At 44.3% G+C, this 25604-nt stretch overlaps 1 protein-coding gene across 9 annotated transcripts in view; it reads right to left on the bottom strand.

The window, feature by feature from the left end:
- ano5a (anoctamin 5a) overlaps window positions 1-25604 on the bottom strand; it is a 205644-nt gene that overhangs the window by 14137 nt on the left and 165903 nt on the right. For all 9 annotated transcript variants that reach the window (XM_043705404.2, XM_087996280.1, XM_087996279.1 and 6 more), the window contains 5 exons: window positions 20896-21118; window positions 18643-18812; window positions 14747-14844; window positions 8010-8140; window positions 4282-4487 (listed from right to left, as the gene is read on the bottom strand). In XM_043705404.2, the coding sequence (XP_043561339.2) occupies window positions 4282-4487; window positions 8010-8140; window positions 14747-14844; window positions 18643-18812; window positions 20896-21118 (828 nt within the window). The remainder of the gene's footprint in view (window positions 1-4281; window positions 4488-8009; window positions 8141-14746; window positions 14845-18642; window positions 18813-20895; window positions 21119-25604) is intronic.

The following is a 25604-nucleotide window of genomic DNA, read 5'->3' as shown; positions in this document are numbered from 1 at the left end:
AGATACAGCCAGATTTGCTGAGTTTCTCCAGCATTCTCTGTGTTTGCTTCAGATTTCCAGCAGTATTTTGCCTTATTGTGTGCTGAAAAGTTTTGCATCTATATTTCCTAAGTCATGTTTTATAAAAAGAAATTGTTTATCAAAAAAACTTTGTTGGTGAATTTCAATTCTGCAATCAATAGTTCAGAACATAAACTTGGCCATAGCAATGTATCGGTAAAACCTAAATTGCTGGAGACAATCAGCACGTCTGGCAGCACCTGTAGAGAGAAAGCTAAGTTAAGTTGATTCATATACACTATTTGCTGAAGAAAAGATCAATGTGGACTCCACCAGTTTCCTCATTTCCCCTTCCCCCACCTCACCCCAGCTCCAAACTTCCAGCTCAGCACTGTCCCCATGACTTGTCTTACCTGCCTATCCACCTATCCACTCCACCCTCCTCCCTGACCTATCACCTTCATTCCCACCCCCACTCACCTATTGTACTCTATGCTACTTTCCCACCACCCCCACCCTCCTCTCATTTATCTCTTCACCCTTCAGGCACTCTGCCTGTATTCCTGATGAAGGGCTTTTGCCTGAAACATCAATTTTCCTGCTCCTCGGATGCTGCCTGAACTGCTGTGTTTTTCCAGTTACCACTCTAATCTAAACTCTGGTTTCCAGCATCTGCAGTCATTGTTTTTACCACTTTGAAGAAAAGAGTACAATTTGGATGAATGCCATAAAAATATCAACTCTGCTTTCTAAAGTGATTCCTGTGTTTATTTCATAGAGTCACAGCATGGAAACAGACCCTTCAGTACAACCAGTCCATGCCGATCAATATTCCAAACTAAATTAGTGCCATCTGTTTGTACTTGGCCCGTATCCCTCCAAACCCTTCCTACTCATGCACTTATATAAATGTCTTTTAAATATTGTAACTGCACCTGCATTCACCAGGAACCGCCCTCTGTGTAAAAAAGTTGCTCCTCATATCCTTTTTAAATCTTCCTCCTGTCATCTTTGAAATATGCCCCCTAGTCTTGAAATCCTGCACTATATGGAAAAGACACCTGCCATTCACCTTACCTATACCCCTCATGATTTTAAAAACCTCTATCAGGTCACCCCTCAAACTTCTGCACTCCAGTGAGAAAAGTCCCAGGCTATCCAGCCTCTCCTTATAACTTAAACCTTCCAATCCTGGCAATATCCTGGTAAATCATTTCTGAAATATCCTTCCTACAACCAGGACAGATTTCCACATCTGGAGTTCTTTGTTTTATTGAGAGAAAGTGAGGACTGCAGATGCTGGAGATCAGAGCTGAAAATGTGTTGCTGGAAAAGCGCAGCAGGTCAGGCAGCATCCAAGGAGCAGGAGAATCGACGTTTCGGGCATAAGCCCTTCTTCAGGAATGAGGAAAGTGTGTCCAGTAGGCTAAGATAAAAGGTAGGGAGGAGGGACTTGGGGGAGGGGCGTCGGAAATGCGATAGGTGGAGGGAGGTCAAGGTGAGGGTGATAGGCCGGAGTGGGGTGGGGGTGGAGAGGTCAGGAAGATGATTGCAGGTTAGGAAGGCGGTGCTGAGTTTGAGGCATTTGACTGAGACAAGGTGGGGGGAGGGGAAATGAGGAAACTGGAGAAGTCTGAGTTCATCCCTTGTGGTGGAGGGTTCCCAGGCAGAAGATGAGGCGCTCTTCCTCCAACCGTCGTGTTGCCATGGTCTGGCGATGGAGGAGTCCAAGGACCTGCATGTCCTTGGTGGAGTGGGAGGGGGAGTTAAAGTGTTGGGCTACGGGGTGGTTGGGTTGGTTGGTCCGGGTGTCCCAGAGGTGTTCTCTGAAACGTTCCGCAAGTAGGCGGCCTGTCTCCCCAATATAGAGGAGGCCACATCGGGTGCAGCAGATGCAATAGATGATGTATGTGGAGGTGCAGGTGAATTTGTGAGGGGGGAGGTGTGGGCGCAAGTTTTGCATTTCTTGCAGTTGCAGGGGAAGATGCCGAGGTGTTTTATTGGAAATGGGTAATACCTTGTCGAGACTTCAGAGAGACAATGTTCTCCACTAAACTTGGTCCTAAGGATAATTTATTAAAATCCCTACAGTGTGGAAACAGGTCCTTTGGCCCAACAAGTCCACATCGACCTTCTGAAGAGTAACCCACCCAGACCCATTCCCCTACCCTATATTCACCCCTGATTAATGCACCTAGTCTGCACATCCCTGAACACTATGAGCAATTTAGCATGACCAATTCATCTTTGGATTGAGAGAGGAAACCGGAGCACCCGGAGTAAACCCACGCAGACACGGGGAGAACACAGACAGTTGCCCGAGGCTGGAATTGAACCCGGGTCCCTGGCGCTGTGAGGCAGCAGTGCTAACCACTGAGCCACCATACCACACACTTCAAATATAGTACAGAAGGTATCACAGTTTTGTGGGACAGGCAGGGTAGACCATGTTTTTTTTTCTTTTGGTTTGTCCAAAGTATACTCAAGGGACTTTATGAACTAACCCTGCTCCTTTTCCTTACTTTCTGGCAAGATTGTAGTCTGACTAAGACCTGTAGTAATACTGCTTTATACACATGACGCCAACAGTCTGACAGTTACCAAAGGATGAGGTCGTTAGTTAGCTCACCAAGCACACACTGGCCAAAGAACTACAACGAAAACTGAAACACCCTCGTCAGCAGATCAACCATTCACTCGGCCCAGGAATTCACTGACAACCTTAGGAACACTGATATTGAGGAGGATGAAGTCAAGGTTTCATTCAATGTCACAGCTCTATTCCTCTCCTTTGATACATCACTAGCCAAAGAGACAATTGCCACACCACTAGAGGAGCTGGTGAAAATGACTCGCAGAAACACCATCAGCACTGACAACAAACTCAAGCTATTAGGCCTATTAGACCTACGCCTCACCCCCATTTTGTCTTCAACAGCCAGAATAAGTCAACGGCACACCATTGGGCTCTGCCATCTCAGGACTCATCGCAGAAGCGGTCAGGCAGAGATTTGAAAACACAGCCCTTCCCCTAATCTAACTATGGATACAATACGTGGACAACACATTTGTCATCATCAAACATACTAGACTGGTAGAAAAACACTATTCACCGGCATCAAGTTTAACAGAGAGGAAGAGAACAATAGACATCTCCCATTCCTAATTGTCATGGTAGAATGGATGACCAACAGAGGATTTACAACTAAAGTACACAGGAAATCCATCCACATGGAGCAGATCCTTAATTACTATAGCAACCACCCCAACATCCACAATCGAAGTTGTGTCAAGACCCTATCCAAAAGAGCCATGACACACTGCAACACACCAGAATTGCGCAAGGCAGAGGAAGAACACATACACAAAGTCTTTGCTAACAATGGATACCCCATCAGCTTGGTCCACCAATGCTTGCCCAATAGACAATGCCAAGTAGACACTGTATCTGCCAACATTCTTGCCACCCTACCCTACGTGAAGAACACATCAAAATGAACTACCAGACTGTTACAACTACTGGGTATTATGGTGGCACTCCAACCAACAGCCACACTATGCCAGTTACTTAGCAGGACTAAGGACCCCATATCAATAGCATGCAGGACCAACTTGGTATACACAATGCCTTGCAACAACTGCAACAAGCACTACATCGGACAAACAGGAAAGCTAGCCATCCAATTTCACAAACATCAACTGGCTACTAAATGACATGATCCACTCTCCCTCATCTCCATATACATGGACCAAGAGGGCCATCAATTCAATTATGACAAATTTACTATCCCAGAGACACGACAGAGAGTTCTTGGAAGCCTGGATTTCAACCAAAAAGGCCATCAGTAGATATATAGAGATAGACCCAGTGTACAAACCGCTGCAGAGAAGACCTGGAAGTGACACTCCCCCCAACAGATCAGACCCACATTAAAACCAAAAGAACAACAGTGCTTCATGGAAGTCACACTGATGCTGTTACCCAGCATGGTAAAAAAAATTTGCTTGATCACCTATTAGCTCATAGAGCTAACCAACAACCTCATCCACAACCCGAGCTACAGATCTTTGTGAATATGTTAAAAATTAGCTACCAAAGGACTATAACATATAATCTAGGCAACTCCCAAGTCCACGCCAATGGGGAAGTACTTAATTCCTTGTTTTTGGCCTCAGTTCAAGGTTGGCCACGTTTCTTCGCAAGCAAGGACCTTGAAAATCTGAATGAAGTATTTTGCATAAAGAATTTACGGTGCTACACCAACTGGCATGAATACTTACATTTGTAACCACAGAGAAAACGGCCACACCGTTCAGAATCTGGTGCCATATTCCTATACTGTGAGCCTTTGCTGCCATGGGTCTCTTGAACTGTGTGATGAACTTCCAGGCATCCACACGGATTTCGATAATGTTGTTGAGCAGAGCAAGAACTGGTGCCAGAGGAAATGAGGCCACAAAGAGAGTGACAAACCCAAACTGGATAACTGTAATAGAAACAGCGCATAACACAGCTTAAATCCTTTCCGTTCTCAATGCTCTTTGTCATGTTTCATTTATGACTGGCTTTCATTATTACTTAATGGAAAGATGGCTTCAAATTTTGACCACAATTACATAAAAAGGCACTCCAGAAACAGGATTCCCTTATGCTATTTGCTGAAGAAATCATAATGAAAAGAGTATAATTTGGAAGGAAAAATGGGAGGCACGGTTGCTCAGTGGTTAGCACTGCTGTCTCACAACGCCGTGGACATGGGTTCGATTCCAGCCTCGGGGCGACTGTCTGTGTGGAGTTTGCACATTCTCCCAGTGTCTGTGTGGGTTTCCTCCGGGTGCTCCAAAATCCTCCCACAGTGCAAAGATGTGCATGTCAGGGTGGATTGGCAATGCTAAGTTGCCTATAGTGTCTAGGGATGTGCAGGTTAGGTGGCTTTTCCATAGTAAATATGGGGTTAATGGGATAGGGTGGTATGTCTGGGTCTGGGTGGGATGTCCTTCGGAGGGTCAGTGCAAACTCAATCAGTGCACTTCCCTGATTCTATGAAAATGCCATGAATTTAAGATTTAAGTTTGTGTTAAAGTGGAGTTAAACTCATGAAAAATATTCACTTTTAGATATTACATTTTATTTCCTCCTTTTGTGCAATTTTTCCTTCAACTACTTTCTACCTTATCGTAGAAAGATTACTTGGATATACCTGAAATGGGTCAATTGTCTAATGACAAAAGGTTTTTCTCACTGGAGTTCAGAAGGGTAGGAGGTGACTTGATTGAAATGTGTACGATCCTGAGGGGAAATATATTTCCTCTAATGGTAAAACCCAGTCCTCGGAGTTGCTATGTGAAAATAAGGGATCACCTATTTAAGGAGAAATTATTTTCTTGAGGGTTGTAAGTCTTTGGAATTTTTTGTCAAAAAGCACTACAAGCAGAGTCCTTGGATATTTTTTGAGGCAGCAGTAGACAGATAGATTACGCATAGGGGTGAAAGGTTATTGAGGGCAGGTGGGAACTGGAGCAAGATTCCCGATGAAGGGCTTTTGCCCGAAATGTCGATTTTCCTGCTCCTCGGATGCTGCCTGACCTGCTGTCCTTTTCCAGCACCACTCCAATCTAAATTCTGGTTTCCAGCATCTGCAGTTCTCACTTTTGCCCTGGGAACTGGAGGAAGCAGATCTTAGAATCATAGAATCCCATTCGGTCCATCACGACCACACTGAGCCTCTGAAGAGTATCCTGTCTGCCCTATTGCCATAATCCTGCAATTCCCTACCTAGCCTGCATATCCCTGGGAAATTTAGTGTGGCCAAGCCTCCTAACCAACACATCTTTGGACTGTGGGAGGAAACCCATGCAAACACGGGGAGAATGTGCAAACTCCACAGAGACAGTCGCCCGAGGCTGGATTTGAACCCAGGTCTGCTGTGAGGTAACAGTGTGAACCACTGAGCCACCTAATCGCTGGCAGAACAGGTGTAAGAGTTGAGGGGCCTACTCCTGTTCCTAATTCATATGATGGCTTGTTCATAAGTATAATACTTTTCCAGATCAACACAACCTCCTGTTTTTGTTCTCAGACTTTTTATTAGAATATTAACTATTCAATGCTTTCTTTCCATCTACTCCAGTCCTTCCAGTTCTGTCAGTGTTCTGAATAAGAAAGCATACAAACTGTTATTACAAAGCGCAGCGAGGGAAATACTTGAAAATGACAAGGCTTTGAAGACTTTGTTTTGCAAAGATTGTCTTGGTTCAATTTGAAAGTATGTTTGTAATAAGTTTCCTGCTTAAAGGAAATAGGAAACAAAACAAATTTAACAGAGAAAATCCTAATATTTATGAGTCTTTAGTTCAATATTGTCATTTTATAATATCTCATAATTTTGTAACACCATTAAATTGAGTCCAACAATTATAGAGAAGCGCTGTACAAGAACCAAAGGCACAGGCTGACTTTGGTTTTATGCAATTATCAACGATTAATTATCAATTATCATATCAACTATTCAGCTAGAACTCATTTGGCATGTGGAGGTAGAAAGGAGATGATAATTCAACATGAGTTACAGAATCATACAGTATGGAGGCAGGCCCGTCAGTCCAACTCATCCATGCCAACCAGGAATCTGAAACTGTATTAGTCCCATTAGCCTGCGTTTGGCCCATACCCCTCTAAACCTTTCCTATCCAAACATCATCTTAATGTTGTAATTATACCCACACCCACCACTTCCTCTGCCAGCTCATGGTGTACAGGCACAGCCCTCTGTGTGAAAAAGTTGTCCCTCTGACCCCTTTTAAATCTTTCCACTCTTACCTTAAACCTATCCCCTTTAGCTTTGGACTCCCCTACCCTGGGGAAAAGACCTAGGCTATTCACACAATCCACACCCCTCATGATTTTATAAGTCTTTGTGAAGTTACTCCTTTGCCTGCAATGCTCCAGGGAAAGATGACCAGGCCTATCCAGTCAATCCTTTAAACCCATCAGACCCAGCAAATTCCCTTTAAATTTGTTTCTGTAACCTTTCTAGTTTAACAAGCCGATAGTCACTGGGATGTTTTCCAACTGCTCATGAAGAAGCAACATTGGAAAAAAAAAGATTGGATTAGGTTCCCTGTTTACACCCTTGGGCCAGCATGTTGAGCAGAGATTTGTGATGATACTGTGGCTTTAAGAGGTCTATTTTGTCCTTTTCTTTTCAAGAGAGGTTTTAAGGCAGAGAAAATGCACACTCTACCAGTCCCACTGGAGTAAACAGCTTGACGGGGCCTTGATTTTATTTAAAATTTGGAACAATAGAAGCAGCTTGAATGGGTGTGGTCAAGACCCCACAGAACCAGGATTTTTCGTTTTTAGCTTTCAGCAGTTGCTGTTGGGGTCTTGAAGAAGTGGAAGCTATTTTGTCCCCCTCTCGGTTACAGCTAAAAGCTGGGGGTTCTCTGCTAACTGCGGGAGCTGCATGTGAGACAGTCTGTTTACTGAATTTGCCTTTTGCCAAGAGTATGTTTATAGAATGTTACTATATCGGAACAGTTAATTATTAATAGTTATTGTGCCTATTATTCTGTTAAGTTTTCTAATAGAGGCAATTTACACCAATTCCTAATTTCTTTTGTTGCATTTTAACAATAGTGGACGAATAAAGTGTATTCTACCTTAAATCCGATAGTTCGACCAATCAAATTGCAACTGGAACATAACACTTTAACTTTACCTTTAAAATAAGAAAATGTTGGGGTCTATATTTTCTTCTGAACATTTTGAGGGGGGTTTGGTCTGGTCCATAATAGATTAAAGAATGTCGAAAGAACAAAAATATTTTGTAGTATTCGGGGAACTGACCAAACAAGCAACTGGATATTGTAACCTTGTGAAAGGAAGGAATTTGGGTGATTCGGGCTAAAATTAATTGATGGTCCCAGTAAAGAGACAAGATAGTTCAATACTGGGAGCATTTCTCTCCTGTATTTCTGATTTGATATTGGTCAGTTATTTCACTCACCCATTTCTAGATATTCATAGAAAAGGCCAAGTTGCCCCATATCCTGTAAATCGTGGTCCTGCTCCCAACGAGAGTACAGTCTCTCTGGATGGTGCCTGGCATTCCGACTCACCCACCAGTTTTTCACCCAGCTGCAGAAGAAAGCAGTGAAGAAATGAAAGGTTAATGTCACTGGTGCTGAGAGTTCACCTGGTACTCCTGTGTGATGTCACACAGTCTACTTTATCTTGGTGAGTCATGACATGTTGTCCAGCAGCCACAATCAATACACAGGGTGATGTCAAAGAGTCACATCATCTGGTCCCATCTCTGAAGATTATACATTGTCGCTCGGGCTCAGAGTTTCAAGTTCGCATTTTAATGACAAAAACAAGTAGTTGAGGTTTGCTTTTGACCGGTGGGGACTCAATGGGCCAAAGGGCCTTTTCTCTGTGCTGTAGACCTCAATGACTCTGGCTATTTATCAAAGTCAGATCAGGATTCAGAAAGTGAATGATGTCAGATATAAGCTCCACATTTGGGATGAGAAGGGAAGTTATTAATTGTCTTTTCCCCTTCACCAAGGGTCTCTGGAGGACCAGAGCACTTGGGTTTAGACTATGTAAAAATAGGAATAGTTTGGATATTGTATACTAGGTTATGGACGAGGAGTATCATTGGGGAGAGAAGTCGTACAGTAGAAATGATTCTGCAGGGGTTAATGTTCACATTACATTGACTTCATCCATTGTATTGATGTCACATACATTCTGTTGATGGAGACCAAAGATTATTGTCTCACCTTCAAAGAAAGCCTTTTGGGCAGCACGGTGGCCCAGTGGTTAGCACTGCTGCCTCACAGCGCCAGAGACCTGGGTTCAATTCCCGCCTCAGGCGACTGACTGTGTGGAGTTTGCACGTTCTCCCAGTGTCTGCGTGGGTTTCCTCCGGGTGCTCTGGTTTCCTCCCACAGTCCAAAGATGTGCAGGTCAGGTGAATTGACCATGCTAAATTGCCCATAGTGTTAGGTAAGGGGTAAATGTAGGGGTATGGGTGGGTTGCGCTTCGGCGGGGCAGTGTGGACTTGTTGGGCCGAAGGGCCTGTTTCCACACTGTAAGTAATCTAATCTAATCTAAAAAAAAAGCAGATGTACATGTACCATCATGCCAGACCAAATACCATTGTATTTATTGCCATCATAAAATAAATCTTTTTGTTATCCAGGGACAGTGCCTTTGTTGCGGGCACTGTACTCACTCTGCTCTATCCTCTACTGCTAACTACTAGGTCAGCCCAAGCCAAAGGCAGATTGGTTATAGAAAGCTCCTTCAAACCAACCATAACCAGTACATACAAAGTCATAGAGATGTACAGCATGGAAACAGACCCTTCAATCCAACCCGTCCATGTCGACCAGATATCCCAACCCAATCTAGTCCCACCTGCCAGAACCCAGCCCATATCCCTCCAAACCCTTCATATTCATATACCCATCCAAATGCCTCTTAAATGTTGCAATTGTACCAGCCTCCACCAATTCCTCTGGCAGCTCATTTCATACCCGTACCACCCTGTGTGTGAAAAAGTTGCCCCTTAGGTCTCTTTTATATCTTTCACCTCGCACCCTAAACCTATGCCCTCTAGTTCTGGTCTCCCCCACCCCAGGGAAAAGACTTTGTCTATTTACCCTATCCATGCCCCTCATAATTTGTAAACCTCTATAAGGTCACCCCTCAGTCTCCGACGCTCCAGGAAAAACAGCCCCAGCTTGTTCAGCCTCACCCTATAGCTCAAATCCTCCAACCCTGGCAACATCCTTGTAAATCTTTTCTGAACCCTTTCAAGTTTCACAACATCTTTCCGAGACCAGAAGGAAGGAGACCAGAATTGCACGCAATATTCCAACAGTGGCCTAACCAATGTCCTGTACAGCCGTAACAGGACCTCCCAACTCCTGTATTCAATAATCTGACCAATAAAGGAAAGCATACCAAACGCCTTCTTCACTATCCTATCTACCTGCAACTCCACTTTCAAGGAGCTATGAACCTGCACTCCAAGGTCTCTTTGTTCAGCAACACTCTCTAGGAACTTACCATTAAGCGTATAAGTCCTGCTAAGATTTGCTTTCCCAAAATGCAGCACCTCGCATTTATCTGAATTAAACTCCATCTGCCACTTCTCAGCCCATTGGCCCATCTTGTCCAGATCCTGTTGTAATCTGAGGTAACCCTCTTTGCTGTCCACTACACCTCCAATTTTGATGTCACCTACAAACTTACTAACTGTACCTCTAATGCTCGCATCCAAATCATTTATGTAAATGACAAAAAGTAGAGACCCAGCACCGATCCTTGTGGTACACCACTGGTCACAGGCCTCCAGTTTGAAAAACAACCCTCCATCACCACCCTCTGTCTTCTACCTTTGAGCCAGTTCTGTATCCAGATGGTTAGTTCTCCCTGTATTCCATGAGATCTAACCTTGCTAATCAGTCTCCCACGGGGAACCTTGTCGAATGCCTTACTGAAGTCCATATAGATCACATCTACCTACTGGTCAAAGAACCAGAAGTGGTCATCTGGGAAAATAGCGCATGGGTATATCAGGGTAGATCTGAACCCCACCACAAGGAGAAGAATTCCAGATAAAAAAAATGTTCAAACAAGTTCAGATCAACCATGATCCTATTAAATAGCAAAACAGGATCAAGGGGCTAAACGGCCTACTGGGTGAAAGTGAGGACTGCAGATGCTGGAGCTGAGTTGAAAGTGTGGTGCTGGAAAAGCACAGCAGGACAGGCAGCATCCGAGGGGCAGTAGAGTCGACATTTCAGGCAAAAGTCGACCTTTAGAGCAAAGTTTCCTGATGAAGTGCTTTTGCCTGAAATGTCGATTCTCCTGCTCCTCGGATGCTGCCTGACCTGCTGTGCTTTCCCAGCACCATACTCTCGACGCTAAACGGCCTACTCCTGTTCCTATTTCTTACCGTCTGCAGTTATTGGCACTTTAAGAGCATTATCGCTTGAAGATGATACAGACAGTCACTTAGCAGCTAAAATGTGATTATTGAGAGAGAGAGAGAGAGAGAGGAAACTGTGGGATGCTGGTTAGAAGAGTTGGGGCAACAGTATGGGCTAATAAAAGTGAGAAAATCCAGCCACACTTAGAAAATCCAGAGGCCTTAGTGAAGGGGGCTGAGTAGACACAACTGAAGGCCCCATAAAACCATCAGATAGAAGAACAGAATTAGGCCATTCAGCCCATCAGTCTGCTTCAACATTCATTGATTGGTTTCTCAACTCCATTCTTCTGTTTTCTCCCCATAACCCTTGATCCCTTTATCAATCAAGAACTTATCTATCTCTGTCTTAAATACACTCAATGATTTGGCATCCACATCCCCCTGCGGAAATGAGATCCAAAGCTTCACTACCATCTGGCTGAAGAAATTCCTCATCTCAGTTCTAAAGGCTCATCCCTTCACTCTGAGGCAGTACTCTCGGGTCAGAGTCTCTCCTACTAGTGGAAACATCTTCTCCATGTCCACTCTATTGAGGCCTCTCAGTATTCTGTAAGTTTCAATCAGATCCCCCTCATCCTTTTAAATTCCATTGAGTACAGACCCAGAGTGCTCAATCACTCCTCGTATGACAAGCCCTTCAGCCCCAGAAATATTCTTGTAAACCTCCTTTCGACCCCCCTCCAATGCCAGCATAGATACGCGGTCTTAGAAATACGGCCTGAAACTGCTGACAATATTCCAAACGCAGTCTGACCAGAGCCTTATACAGTCTCTGCTCTTGTATTCTACCAGTCTTGAAATGAATGTTAACATTGCATTAGCCTCGCTAACCGCCAAATGAATCTGCATGTTAACCACCAGAGAATCCTAAACTAGGACTCCCAAGTCCCTTTGTGCTTCAGATTTCTGAAGCTTTTCCCCATTTAGAAAACCATCTATGCCTTTATTCTTTTTACCAATGTGCATAACTTCACACTTTCCCAGGTTATATTCTATCCGTCATTTCTTTTCCCATTCCCCTCGCCTTTCCAAGGCTTTCTGTCACATCTCTGCTTCCTCAACACTATTTGTCCCTCCATCTATCTTTGAATTATCCGCAAACTCACCTCCAGCAGGGTAACAGTGGAGATTCTAAAGGAAAATAAGGTACATGATCAGAAAAGGAATGCAAGAGATTGTAAATGAGACTTCTTACCTCTCAAAAAGAGCATCACAATATTGACATTTGGGCACAAAAAGTACAACTAAAAAGTAGGGAATGGGCCAGGAAATAAATTTAGATTGTGTTTACAGAGTCTGGCAGAAGATAAAAATGTCAAGAAATATTAAAGATTTAACAAGCACCAGAGCTCAGTAATTAAGCTGTTGTTCTGGCAGGAAGATTTGTAAAGTCCACAACTAGATAACTTTATTTGAAAATACTGGGTAGATGGAAGTGTTTGATGCTTTAGACTGTCAGCGGCAGAAGGGCGACATGGTGGCTCAGTGGTTAGCAATGCTGCCTCACAGCACCAGGGCCGTGGGTTCAATTCCAGCCTCGGGCGACTGTCTGTGTGGAGTTTGTACGTTCTCCCTGTACATGCGTGGGTTTTCTCTGGGTACTCTGATTTCCTTTCACAGTCCAAAGAAGTGCAGGTCAGGTGAACTGGCCACGCTAAATTGCCCAAAGTGTTAGGTGCATTAGTTAGCGTCAGGGTGGGTTACTCTTTGGAGGGTCGGTGTGGACCTGTTTCCATACTGTAGGTCCTCTAATCAAATGTGCATTTTATCCAAGAAGACTCTATCTTAGTTGTTTAAGACAGGAAAACCCCAAGTGAAGTGGATTGCCATCATTTTGATCGTGGAGTTGTGGGAAAACCCTTAAAGGGGGAGAAAACCCACCAGCCAGTGGAACGATGCAAAGAATCAAATTTAAAAAACATTGAAATCAGCACATTGCAAGAGCACTGCAAGATTTTGATACCTGATTCAACTTAAGGACAAATAAACCTCTTGAATGAGCATAACTGAACCAAAAAGTTCAAATTCTAGCAGAATCCATCGATAATTTAATGAATGGCCTGCACAGGTGAAAATCTGTGAATATGGAAATTTGAAATGATAATTTATAACAGGCAGAATCATTGTTAAAATTCATGATGATTTTTGGTTTGTCAGTTTTGTTACTGTCGAAGGTAGATTTACTCTCTTCAAATTGCGCTGAAAGCAGAAACCTGAAAGAGTCACAGGAAAATTCAGAGAGGAAAAGACCAACACTACCTCACGGGGGGACAAAGGAGCCTATTCACTTCATAATGTATAGCCATTCTAGAGAGGTATGTGACACACCCACAGAAGAACAACTCAAACAGCTGATAATATAAACCAGTGACAGCACAGCATTATAACAAGGTCACATAGGTACAGATAATGTCCAGTCATCACTCTGGAACAGCATTATAATAGCAACGTTTAAGAGACATTTGGATAGACACATGAACAGGTAGGGAATACAAGGATACAGACCATGTGCAGGCAGATGGATTCACTTAGAATGACATCATGGTCAGCACAGACATGGACCTTTTCCTGTGCTCTAACGTTCCATGTTTTCTATGTTTGATGAATGTTATATTTATAAAGCTGCAGGTGATTTTCAGACAATGTGCAAAAGTAAGACATGGTTTCTGAACAGTGGAAGTACTGGTGGTTGCACAAGTGAAGAATTCTATACAGTAGAACATCCATGACCATTATTAAGATATATACATTTGATGTGATACTTCCATGCGAGAAGATACCTGATCTAGCTGATCCAGATATGCCAGATGAAGCAAAATTCATCTATGTCAATTGATAGCCTTTTAATTTTGGGCTTGATGCAGGATAAAGTTCCTGATCAAGCCTGTTACCATGACTGAAGAAGCAAAGGTTATGGCCTACAGAGATAGGACATTACAGACCTGTATAGCCCAGTTGATTCACACCTACAATATTCAGAATGACAGTGACCTGCAGACCATCTAGATTGGACACACAATGATGCCAGACACTGGAATCCACAAAGGAACTACATTTCAGGCAACAGTGTTTCAGCAGCAAAGCAGAGAACAATAAAGAAATTTGAAATGATAACAGCAAAAAGTTGGAAGGTCTTCCTCTCCCGAGCACTCTCAACCCACAAAGTCAGTGCCTGGCAAATAATCAACTTGCAACAACAAACATTTAGAAAACCCAAGATATCCACAAATTTTAGTACTGCTAGAGAAATAAGACAGCAGCTAAATAGTCATGAGTCAGGTCATTATCGCAACTGAAGGACTCAAAAAACCTTAACTGAAATTGCCTTTACCTGCACTAGACACTCTCCCCTTCCCTTTTCTGTTTATTTCCCATGCTTCTGTGTGTGTGTGTTTCTGTTGCGTTTTTGTTATCCTTTCAGGGTTATAAATGATGCAGACCTTTCTTAAACTCAAGAAACCATTGTAACTTTTATCTAATTATGTTTTAATTCAAGTGTGGTAGTTTTTTGTTAGAAAGGAAATAAAAATAATTCTTGAAACCAACTGAGAGAGCTTTAAAGAAGATTTCCCATCTTCACTTGGTTGTAACAAGTATATAAAAAGCAATTTTACAGCAATATTGAAGTATATTGCCCAGTGTACAACCAGTTTCCCATATAAAAGTGATCATATCAGCCAACAAATCTTCTACACCATGCAAAGCAGCGGGATTTAAAAATATATATACTTACGGCAAAAACGATTCCTGGATATTGCCCCAGATTTGCTTACCGGCCATAATAATGGTAAGCTGTGTTGTCAGCTCAATGAGACAGCCACCTGGGTCACACTGTGAAAAGTGGGCAGAGAGAAGTCAAATGTAATAAAGATAAACATTCAGCAAACAAATACTTCAAATGGAAACACTCTGAAAAGTCAAAGTGACATGTCTCTTCATGACTTTTTATAAAACAGTGAAGCGTAGTGATCAACCTAAATGGGGCACATTGGGAATGGTTCATTTCCCATAATGTTTTACCGAGATACAGCAAAGTTGCCATTCAATACCAGGTATGATTAACTCTGTGACTGGGGTATATTGGTGGGCATAAGTGCCTTCCAAACAGTTGGTTCCCGGCCAGCAACAGGATTTAGGGTGGCTCAATGGTTAGCACTGGTTCCTCACAGTACCAGGGATCCAGCCTCTGGCGACTGTCTGTGTGGAATTTGGATGTTGTCCCTGTGTCTGTGTGGGTTTTCCTCCAGGTGCTCCAGTTTCCTCCCGCAGTCCAATGACGTGCAGGTTAGGTGGGCTGCCGTGCAAAGTTGCCCCATAGCTTTCAGGTATGTGCTGGTTAGGTGGGTTAGCCATGGGGAATACAGAATCATAGGCTGGGCGTGGGTGGGATGCTCTTTGGAGTATTGTCACAGACTTGATGGGCCAAAAGGCATCTTTCCGCTCCATTGGGACTCTATAATTAAAATTCAAAAATCTCTGTGGTTGCTTTCACTCAGTATGACAGTGTGGATGGGTGACCATGAATGGGACAATCCCTTTTATTTCTCTCCGGCATCAGGACATAGTTCTGAATCACAAGGTTCATCAGGACAAACATCCAAGATTGATGCTCCAGTCCAAGGCTGAGGGGGTGCTGCACAGTCAGAGGTACCACCTTTCAGTTAAGACATTAAACTGAGGCCCAACCTCCCCCCCCAGGCAGATATAAAAGAACCCAATGCAACATTTTGAAGACAAGCTGGTGAGTTAATCCTGATGTCCTGGTCAATATTTACTCGTAAATGTCATCTGTAATTGACATAACACTAGTTATGAGGAGTTATTGGCTTCAAATTGACTGCTGTGTTTCCTACGTTACAACAGTGCCTACATTTCAAAAGCACTTCAAGAGATTGTAAAGCACTTGGAGACCGCCTATGGGCTTAAATCTTTTAGACATTATTAAAATGATGGAAGTCTTTCTTTCTTTCTCCAAATTTTATTCCCACTGAAATTAAAGCTGAAAAACCTTCTGCAGAAGGGTCACTGGACTCAAAATGTTAACTTTGCTTTGTCCCACGGATGCTGCCAGACCTGCTAAGTTTCTCTATTTTGATTGCTGATACTGACTTGCAGTTTTTGCAACAGCCGAAATAAACCACAGGAGGGAGCACTTGGCATAGTAAAGGACCCAAAGCTTGAATACAAACCAAAATCCCTATGGAAGTATTAAGATCAAAACGGAGACCAATTAATGGAGCCATTCTTAATGCACTCAAGGAACCAATTATTTGGAACAGCAGGTACAGTACACTTTAAAATTAGCAAACTTTCCATTTGTGTGAGCAGGAATTACGACTTACAGCCTTCAACAATTTTTTTTTGGAGGATATATGTGGTTCATTAAATGTTGCATTTTGGCAAAGTCTGTGTAGTAAAAATTTATCTTTGATGTGTCCATCACCAGCCTCCTACTTCACTCTGTGACCTCACTGTTTAAAAGTCCCTTCCTCCTTCCCCATGGCCTCACCTCCTCCCTATCTCTGTATCCTCACTCACCAAGTCCATCTGACAAAATTCACCCTCCTCCTCTTCCTCAGCCCCATGAAATTGCTCAACTCCCCTCCCCGAAAACCCCAACAATCTGGAATGTTCTGCCAACGGCCAGCCTGTTTCTAGGGATTCTGGAAGGTGAGTTGGGAGAGAGGGACAGCGGAGTTGGGAGAGAGGGAGACAGGGGAGTGGGGAGAGAGGGACGGGGGAGTTGTGAGAGAGACAGGGGAGTTGGGGGAGAGAGGGACAAGGGCGCTGGGAGAGAGAGGGACAGGGGAGTTGGGGAGAGAGGGACAGGGGAGCTGAGGGAGAGAGGGACAGGGGGAGTTGGGAGAGAGAGGGACAGGGGAGTTGGAAGAGAGAGGGACAGGGGAGCTGGGAGAGAGAGGGACAGGGGAGCTGGGAGAGAGAGGGACAGGGGAGCTGGGAGAGAGAGGGACAGGGGAGCTGGGAGAGAGAGGGACAGGGGAGCTGGGAGAGAGAGGGACAGGGGAGCTGGGAGAGAGAGGGACAGGGGAGCTGGGAGAGAGAGGGACAGGGGAGCTGGGAGAGAGAGGGACAGGGGAGCTGGGAGAGAGAGGGACAGGGGAGCTGGGAGAGAGAGGGACAGGGGAGCTGGGAGAGAGAGGGACGGGGGAGCTGGGAGAGAGAGGGACGGGGAGCTGGGAGAGAGAGGGACAGGGGAGCTGGGGGAGAGAGGGACAGGGGAGTTGGGGGAGAGAGGGACAGGGGAGTTGGAAGAGAGAGGACAGGGGAGTTGGGGGAGAGAGGGACAGGGGAGTTGGGGGAGAGAGGGACAGGGGAACTGGTAGAGAGAGAGACAGGGGAGCTGGGAGAGAGAGGGACAGGGGAGCTGGGAGAGAGAGGGACAGGGGAGCTGGGAGAGAGAGGGACAGGGGAGCTGGGAGAGAGAGGGACAGGGGAGCTGGGAGAGAGAGGGACAGGGTGGTTGGGGGAGAGAGGGACGGGAATTGGGAGAGAGTTGGTCGGGGAGTTGAGAGAGAGAGGGACGGGGATTTGGAAGAGAGGGACGGGGATTTGGAAGAGAGGGATAGCAGAGTTGGAAGAGAGGGACAGGAGAGTTGGAAGAAGGGGACAGGGGAGTTGGAAGAAGGGGACAGGGGAGTTGGAAGAAGGGGACAGGGGAGTCAGGAGAGAGGGACAGGGGGAGTCGGGAGAGAGAGGGACAGGGGAGTTGGGAGAGAGGGACAGGGGAGTGTGAGTAGCATCTGGGATGTTTTGGGGCATGGCGGGGTGGGGTGGTGTGGAGGGTGAGTACTGCTGGAAGTTGTTGGTGGGGGAGGAGAGGTGGTGGTGAACATTGCTGTGGGTACTGGAGAGCACAGATACTCCAGATGATTTACTTAGAGCCACACTCCTGAGCATTCTTCACACCCATGGTGAAAACCCCTTAACTAAATCTGTGTAAAATTCACGGTAAATACAGGGAAAACAGCCCAAGTCAGCCTGGTTCCTCCTAGCCAGGGAACAATCTGGTCAGTGCAAAACTGGCAATCAGGAATGTAAACTTTCTGCAGCGGTGCCATGGTTGTGCTTATGTTGGGATTTCCTCAGGGTCCTGACACGCATGGATCCTCCAAGGTCTCCATGCACCTCCAATTCCATTCCCTCGCACATCCCACCTTCCCCATAATGACTTTGTCTTCATCGACTTTGCCCCGAACATTGGAATTCAAACGCTAAAGCTTTCAGCCACCACACCTCACTTTCTCCTGTAACTCCTTTCACGGAATCTAGCTCAAAGACCAAGCTGCTGGCTCAGTGTCAAAGTGTCTCTGCCTATACTGCTGTGAAGCACTGCGGGCGGTACATGCCACAGAGAGCTGTGGGGGCAGAATGTATATTTATGGCGGAGATAGATAGATAGATAGATCCTTGATTAGTCAGGGAGTGAAGGGTTACAGGCAAAAGACAGGAGAATGGGCGTGAGGAACGTTGGATCAGCCATGATCCTATTGATAGTGGGATAAGCTTGAGGGGCCTACTCTTCTGATTTCTTACAGTCTATAAATGTTTTACTAGTTAAAGACCTTATAAGAATCCAGGTTGTTATCATTATCTGTTCGGATGTCCTACCTCTTCATTTCGCCATATCCCAAACAGACGGTTATAGTCCCCAGGGTGACCAATGAACTTCCCTTTGAAGAAGGCAACATAGAAGCAGGAGGAATAGTAGTTAACGAACTGGAAGAGGAACATTTTCATGGTCAACCGGTTCTCATACTCCAAGTGAGTCCTGGGGATCTCTGGTAAATCAGAAAGAGAACAAACAACATGGAGTTGACAAAGTACTGCAGATACTAGAATCAGAAACAAAAACAGAAATGACTGGGAGAACTCAGTGGATATTGTGTGATCTATAGAAAGAAAGCAGAGTTAATGTTTCAGGTCCAGTGACCAACAAGTTACTGTGCTGCCCTTTGAATATCTCCTCTCTAAGATGTGGTGTCTAGAACAGCTCACAATGACTCCAGGTGTAGACCTGCCCAGACTCTATACAGCTAGCTCATGACTGCTACTATCTTACTTTCTAATCCACAGAAAATGAGGTGTTGTTCTTCCAACTTGCACTGAGCTTCGCTGGAGCACTTCCGCCAACATGAGACAGAGATGTTGGCCAGGGAACGGGGTGAGGTGTTGAAGAGGCGGGTAACTGGGAGTTCAGGGTCAACTTTGCAGACAGACGCAGGAGTTACGCCTTCTGGGTTTTCTGTGGAAGGTACTGTCGGGGCTATTGTGGGAGAGGCGGGGTGGTGTAGGAAAATGGAGGAGTGGACCAGGGTGTTCGGGACAGAATGGTCCTACGCATAATGCTGACAATGGAAGGGAGCGTCACGTGTGTCTGATGGCATCAACCTGCTGGACGTGGCAGAAATATGTACAAAAATCCCCCAGAACCATGTTCCCTCCAATACTCTTTCTTCAGCAGATATACCACCTTTCCCTGGTTAAAATCAATTCCAAAGAAGGGTCATTGGGGCCGAAATGTTGACTTTGCTTTCTCTGCACAGATGCTGTGAGACCTGCTGAGTTTCTCCAGCAATTTCTGTTTGTGATAGAAACTGATAGAAGTTTGGAGATGAATAACATTAAGGGATTTGGCGACAGCACAGGAAAATGACATCGAAGTAGATAATTGGCCATGACCTAGAATAGTAGAACAGGCTTAAGGGACTGAATGGCCTACTCCTGTGATTGTTGAACCAAATCATGAACGTTCCTTCAATGGTCAACAGATTGTGGCATGGGACTTCAGCCTAATGTTTCTGGCCCAGAGATAGACATTATCATTGCACCATAATCCCAGAGCATCATAGGCTGCTCTCTCATGAGAGAGAGAGAGGGGGCTGATGGTGAGGTTAACTTGAGGTGTCGGGTTGGGCGGAAGATTGAGAAGTAACCTCAGCAGGTGCAGGACTTGAACCTGCTCTGCTGGAGTCACTCTGCATCACAAAGCAACTGAATTACATAGCAACCTGTACCACAAGACCTGTTACAAATTCAGTCAGTTCTTCTATAACGTGATGGTTGCCTTCTTGTTTAACCCTGCGTTATACAGAAATCATGGTTCAGGAATAGCGTTTAAAGTATTGGCGATGTAACCATGTCACAGCCAACACACGTTTTAAAAGTTCGCGCAGTAGAAACATTGTCCCCCATTCGTCAATCACGTGACAGCGAATCCGCGTTGACAAAACGGGTGTTATAACAGAATAACCCATACCACAATAACCATTTGAGAATCTAAATCTGTTTCAACAAGCAATCTGTAAAATGACTTTGCCATAAAAATATAATTGGGTTCTCTCCAGTGTCAGCTGCCTTTACTCAGTCTCAGTCCCGCCCAGCACTAACTTCATTGACTGCCCTTCAAAGTGCCCAGCAATATACTCAGTTTTACGAGGGGTGAGGCACCAAGCTTATCAATGAATAAAAGAATTGCCCCTCAGCGTAGCAAATTGTAGCATTAAATGGGAAGCTTTCACTTTGGAAATGATTAGCATCATGTATAAAAGTAAACACCTTGATAAAACCAGAAGGTTCAAGAACAGCTTCTTCCCTGCTGTTAGGAGACTGCTCAATGAACCTCTCTGATTTCAAATCGAATGTTGATCTTGCTTTGTGCGCCTCCTGTGCAGCCATAACCTTGTATGCTTCGCTCTGTCTAAGTGCCCTCTGATCTGTATGTCCTTGTTTGCTGTGATCTGCCTGTACTGTTCACAAAACAGAACTTTTTCACTGTACTTGGGTACATGTGACACAAACAAATCAAATCAAATCAAAACATTAAGAAAAACATGGAGAAAGATGGTGAAAGGACAGCTTTACCAAGATCTGTGATCCAGATTGCCACCCTCTCGTAGAAATAGTTTAGAATCATGATGATGATAAAGTTCAGGACGGACGCTGTGACCGAGGTTGCCATCTGAGGTGTGAAGAAAGTGCCAATGTACCTGACCTTCTCCATGTTCACCGTGATCTTGGCAAAGGTGGCATACATCGAGAGGCGGTACACGATAACCGCAATGATACAGATCAGGATTAAAAAAATCTAGGTGGAAAGACAAATAAATAATAGCATGGTAATGGGAGCTTTGCTGAAAACTGGATACATTTTGTGGAATCTTTCAGTCTGATACATATCAGGACAAATGCAAGAAAGCCAATTTATTGCTTCCTTTGAACTTTGGAATTCTTGCATCTGTCCTGATGAGTGCAAGGTGAAAAGCTTTAACAAAGTACAACTTAATTCATTGATTAGAAAGGAGAATTGTAATGAGCATCCTCCATGAAAACTTTTCACACTCCGAAATTTAAATTTGGCCTGGTCAGGTGGTTCACAGTTCACACCTCACTGCAGGCCATTGGAGCTGTACTGCATAGCTGAAAGGGTTTTGTTTAGAGATTTTGCGCTCTGTCCTTGTCTCAAGAATGGATGTGGTAAAATAATTTGTAGTGTACTGTGTGGTGTCTTGGAATAAACTCTGCTGCAGTAAACAGGCCAAAATACCAAGCAGCTGCAAGCAACCAAAAATGTTCAACTTATTTTTACCTAAATTGCACTGGCACTATGATAAGTCAATAAGAATTATCAAAAATAAACAAATGAAGATATTTAGCAGGAGAACTGTGGAAAGGTCGACATAGGTATCCGAAAACCCACTGCCTGCTTACTTACTCCATCTAAAGTTCAACTCCCTGAACTCTAACATTACTTTTGTAAATTGTTTCATGCGATGTGGGCATAGCTGGTTAGGCTGACATTTGTTGCCCATCCCTTATTGCCCTTAAACTAATTGGCTCTCTAGGCCATTTAAGAGAGGGGCTAAGAGTCAGCTACACTGTGGGAGTCAAATGGAGGCCAGACCAGGTAAGGACTTCCTTCCCTAAAGGACATCAGTAAACCAGGTGGGCTTTTGTGGACAACTGGAAGTTGTTTCATGATTAGCATGACTGGGACTAGCTTTTTATTAAATACAACTAATACAGCTTACATTTAAATTCCACCAGCTATTCTGGTGGGATATGAACCTATGTACTAACGCATTGGACTTTGCACCTGGAACACAGAACATAGAACATTCCAGCGCAGTACAGGCCCTTCGGCCCTCAATGTTGCACTAACCTGTGGAACCAATCTGAAGCCCATCTAACCTACACTATTCAATTTTCATCCATATGTTTATCCAATGACCATTTAAATGCCCTTAAAGTTGGTGAGTCTACTACTGTTGCAAGCAGTGTGTTCCACACCCCTATTACTCTGAATAAAGAAACTGCCTTTGACATCTGCCCTATAGGTACTATCACCCCTCAATTTAAAGCTATGTCCCTTCGTGCTACCACCATCCGAGGAAAAAGGATCTCACTGTCCACCTTAACTAACCCTCTAATTATTTTAAATGTCTCAATTAAGTCACCTCTCAACCTTCTTCTCTCTAATGAAAACAGCCTTCAGTCCATCAGCCTTTCTTCATAAGACCTTCCCTCCATACCAGGTAACATCCTGGTAAATCTCCTCTGAACCTTTTCCAAAGCTTCTGCATCCTTCCCATAATGCAGTGACCAGAAATGTACGCAATACTCCAAGTGTGGCCGCACCAGAGTTTTGAACAGCTGCAACATGACCTCGTGGCTCCAAAACTCAATCCCTCTACCAATAAAAGCTAACACACCGTATGCCTCTTAACAATGCTATTAACGTGGGTGGCAACTTTCATGGATCTATGTATATGGACACAGAGATTTCTCTGCTCATCTGCACTACCAAGAATTGTACCATTAGCACAGTACTCTCTATTCCTGTTGCTCCTTCCAAAGTGAGTCACCTCACACTTTTCCACATTAAAATCGATTTGCCACCTCTCAGCCCAGCTTTGCAGCTTATCTATGTCCCTCTGTAACATACAACATCCACACTGTCCAAACCTTAGTGTCATCCTCAAATTTACTAACCCATCCTTCTACGCCTTCATCAAGGTCATTTATAAAAATGACAAACAACAGTGGACCCAAAACAGTGATACACCATTAGTAACTGAACATTTCCCATCAACCACCACTCTCGGTCTCCTTTCAGCTCGCCAATTTCTAATCCAAACTGCTAAATCACCCTCAATCCCATGCCTCTGTACTTTGTGCAATAGCCTACCGTGGGGAACTTTATCATATGCCATACTGAAATCCATATACACCACATCAACCACTTTACCCTCATCCACCTGTTTGGTCACCTTCTCAAAGAACTCAATAAGATTTGTGAGGCATGACCAACCCTTCACAAAACTGTGTTGACTATCCCTAATCAAATTATTTCTTTCCAGATGATTATAAGTCTTATCTCTTACAACCTTTTACAACACTTTACCCACAACTGAAGCAATGCTCACTGGTCTAAAATTACCAGGATTGTCTCTACTCCCTTTCTTGAACAAGGGGAAAGCGTTTGCTATTCTCCAGTCTTCTAGTACTATTCCTGTAGACAATGACGACAAAGATCAAAGCCAAAGGCTCTGCAATCTCCTCCCTTCCCAGAGAATCCTAGGATAAATCCCATCCAGGCCAGGGGACTTATCTATTTTCACACTTTCCAGAATTGCTAACACTTCCTCCTTGTGAACCTCAATCCCATCTAGTCTACTGGCCTGTATCTCAGTATTCTCCTCATCAACATGGTCTTTTCCCAGTGTGAATGCTGATGAAAATTATCCATTTGGCGCTTCTCCTATCTCCTTGGACTCCATGCACAACTTCCCACTGCTATCCTTGATTGGGCCTCATCTTACTCTAGTCATTCTTTTATTCTTGACATACCTATAGAAAGCTTTAGGATTTTCCTTGATCCTATCTGCCAACAACTTTTCATGTCACCTCCTGGCTCTTCTTATTTCCCTCTTTAGGTCTTTCCTGGCTAACTAGTAACTTTAAGTGCCCTAACTGAGCCTTCACATCTCATCCTAACAAAAGCCTTCTTCTTTCTCTTGACAAGACATTCAACTTCTTTAGTAAACCATGGCTCCCTCGCTCGACCACTTTCTCCCTGCCTGACAGGTATATACTTATTTAGGACACGCAGTAGCTGTTCCTTGAATAAGCTCCACATTTCAATTGTGCCTATCCCCTGCTGTTTCCTTCCCCATCCTATGCATCCTAAGTCATGCCTAATTGCATCATAATTGACATTCCCTCAGCAATAATTCTTGACCTATCCCATTCCATCGCTAAAGCAAGCATAATCAAATTGTGGTCACTATCACCAAAGTGCTCACCTACCTCCAAATCTAACACCTGGCCTGGTTCATTACCCAGTATCAAATCCAATGTGGCCTCACCCTTTGTTGGCCTGTCTACATACTGTATCAGGAAACCCTCCTGCACACATTGGACAAAAACTGACTCATCTAAAGTCCTTGCACTGTCATATTTCTAGTCAATATTAGGAAAATTAAAGACCCCATAACAACTATCCTGTTACTCTCACTCCTGGCCAGAATCATCTTTGCTATCCTATCCTCTACATCTCTGGAACTATTCGGAGGTCTATAGAAAACACCCAACAGGGTGACCTCTCCTTTCCTGCTTCTAAACTCAGCCCATACTACCTCAGTAGACGAGTCCTCAAACGTCCTTTCTGCCACCATAATACCGTCCTTGACTAACAATGCAACATATCCCCCTCTTCTACCATCTTCTCTGTTCTTACTGAAACATCTAAATCCCAGAACCTGCAACAACCATTTCTGTCCCTGCTTTATCCATTTCTCCGAAATGGTCACAACATCAAAGTCCCAGAAACCAATCCACGCTGCACCTTCACCCACCTTATTCTGGATATTCCTGGTGTTGACGTAGGCACACTTTAAACCACCTTCTTGCTTGCCGGTACACTCTTGCAACCTTGAAACCTTATTTCTGACCTCACTACTCACAACCTCCTGGACACTGGAACTACAATTTAGGTTCCCATTCCCCTGCTGAATTAGTGTAAACCCTCCCAAAGAACATAAGCAAATTCCCCACCCTCCCAGGATATTGGTGCCCCTCTGGTTCAGGTATAGATCAACCAGTTTGTAGAGGGTCCACTTACCCTAGAATGAGCCCCAAATTATCCAGGTATCTGAAATCCTCCCTCTTGCACCATCCTGGTCATCCTCTCTCTCCCTATTCCTTGCCTCACTAGCACATGGTATGGGTAACAAACCAGAGATAACAATGTGTTTGTTCTAGCTCTAAGCTTCCACCTTATCTCCCTCAACCTCTACCTTAAATCCCCAACTCTCTTCCTACCTATGTTGTTGGTTCCTTTGTAAACCACGACTTAGGGCTGCTCCCCTTCCCCCTCAAGGATCCCGAAAACATAATCCAAAACATCATGAACCCTGGCACCTGAGAGGCAACACACCAACCATGAGTCTCTCATGATCCCACGGATCCTCCTATCTGTCCTCCTAACAATGGAATTCTAATCCAATGGCAGTATCACAATGCCACTGCCTGAATGTTGGGCTGGAGTATCAACAGTGGAAAATGCAATCCTA

Source organism: Chiloscyllium plagiosum, unplaced genomic scaffold (assembly GCF_037043375.1).
Source record: "Chiloscyllium plagiosum isolate Xiang-an unplaced genomic scaffold, Cpla_swu_hap1 HiC_scaffold_18, whole genome shotgun sequence".
Lineage (NCBI taxonomy): Eukaryota > Metazoa > Chordata > Chondrichthyes > Orectolobiformes > Hemiscylliidae > Chiloscyllium > Chiloscyllium plagiosum.
This window is presented reverse-complemented; position numbering and strand designations above follow the sequence as displayed.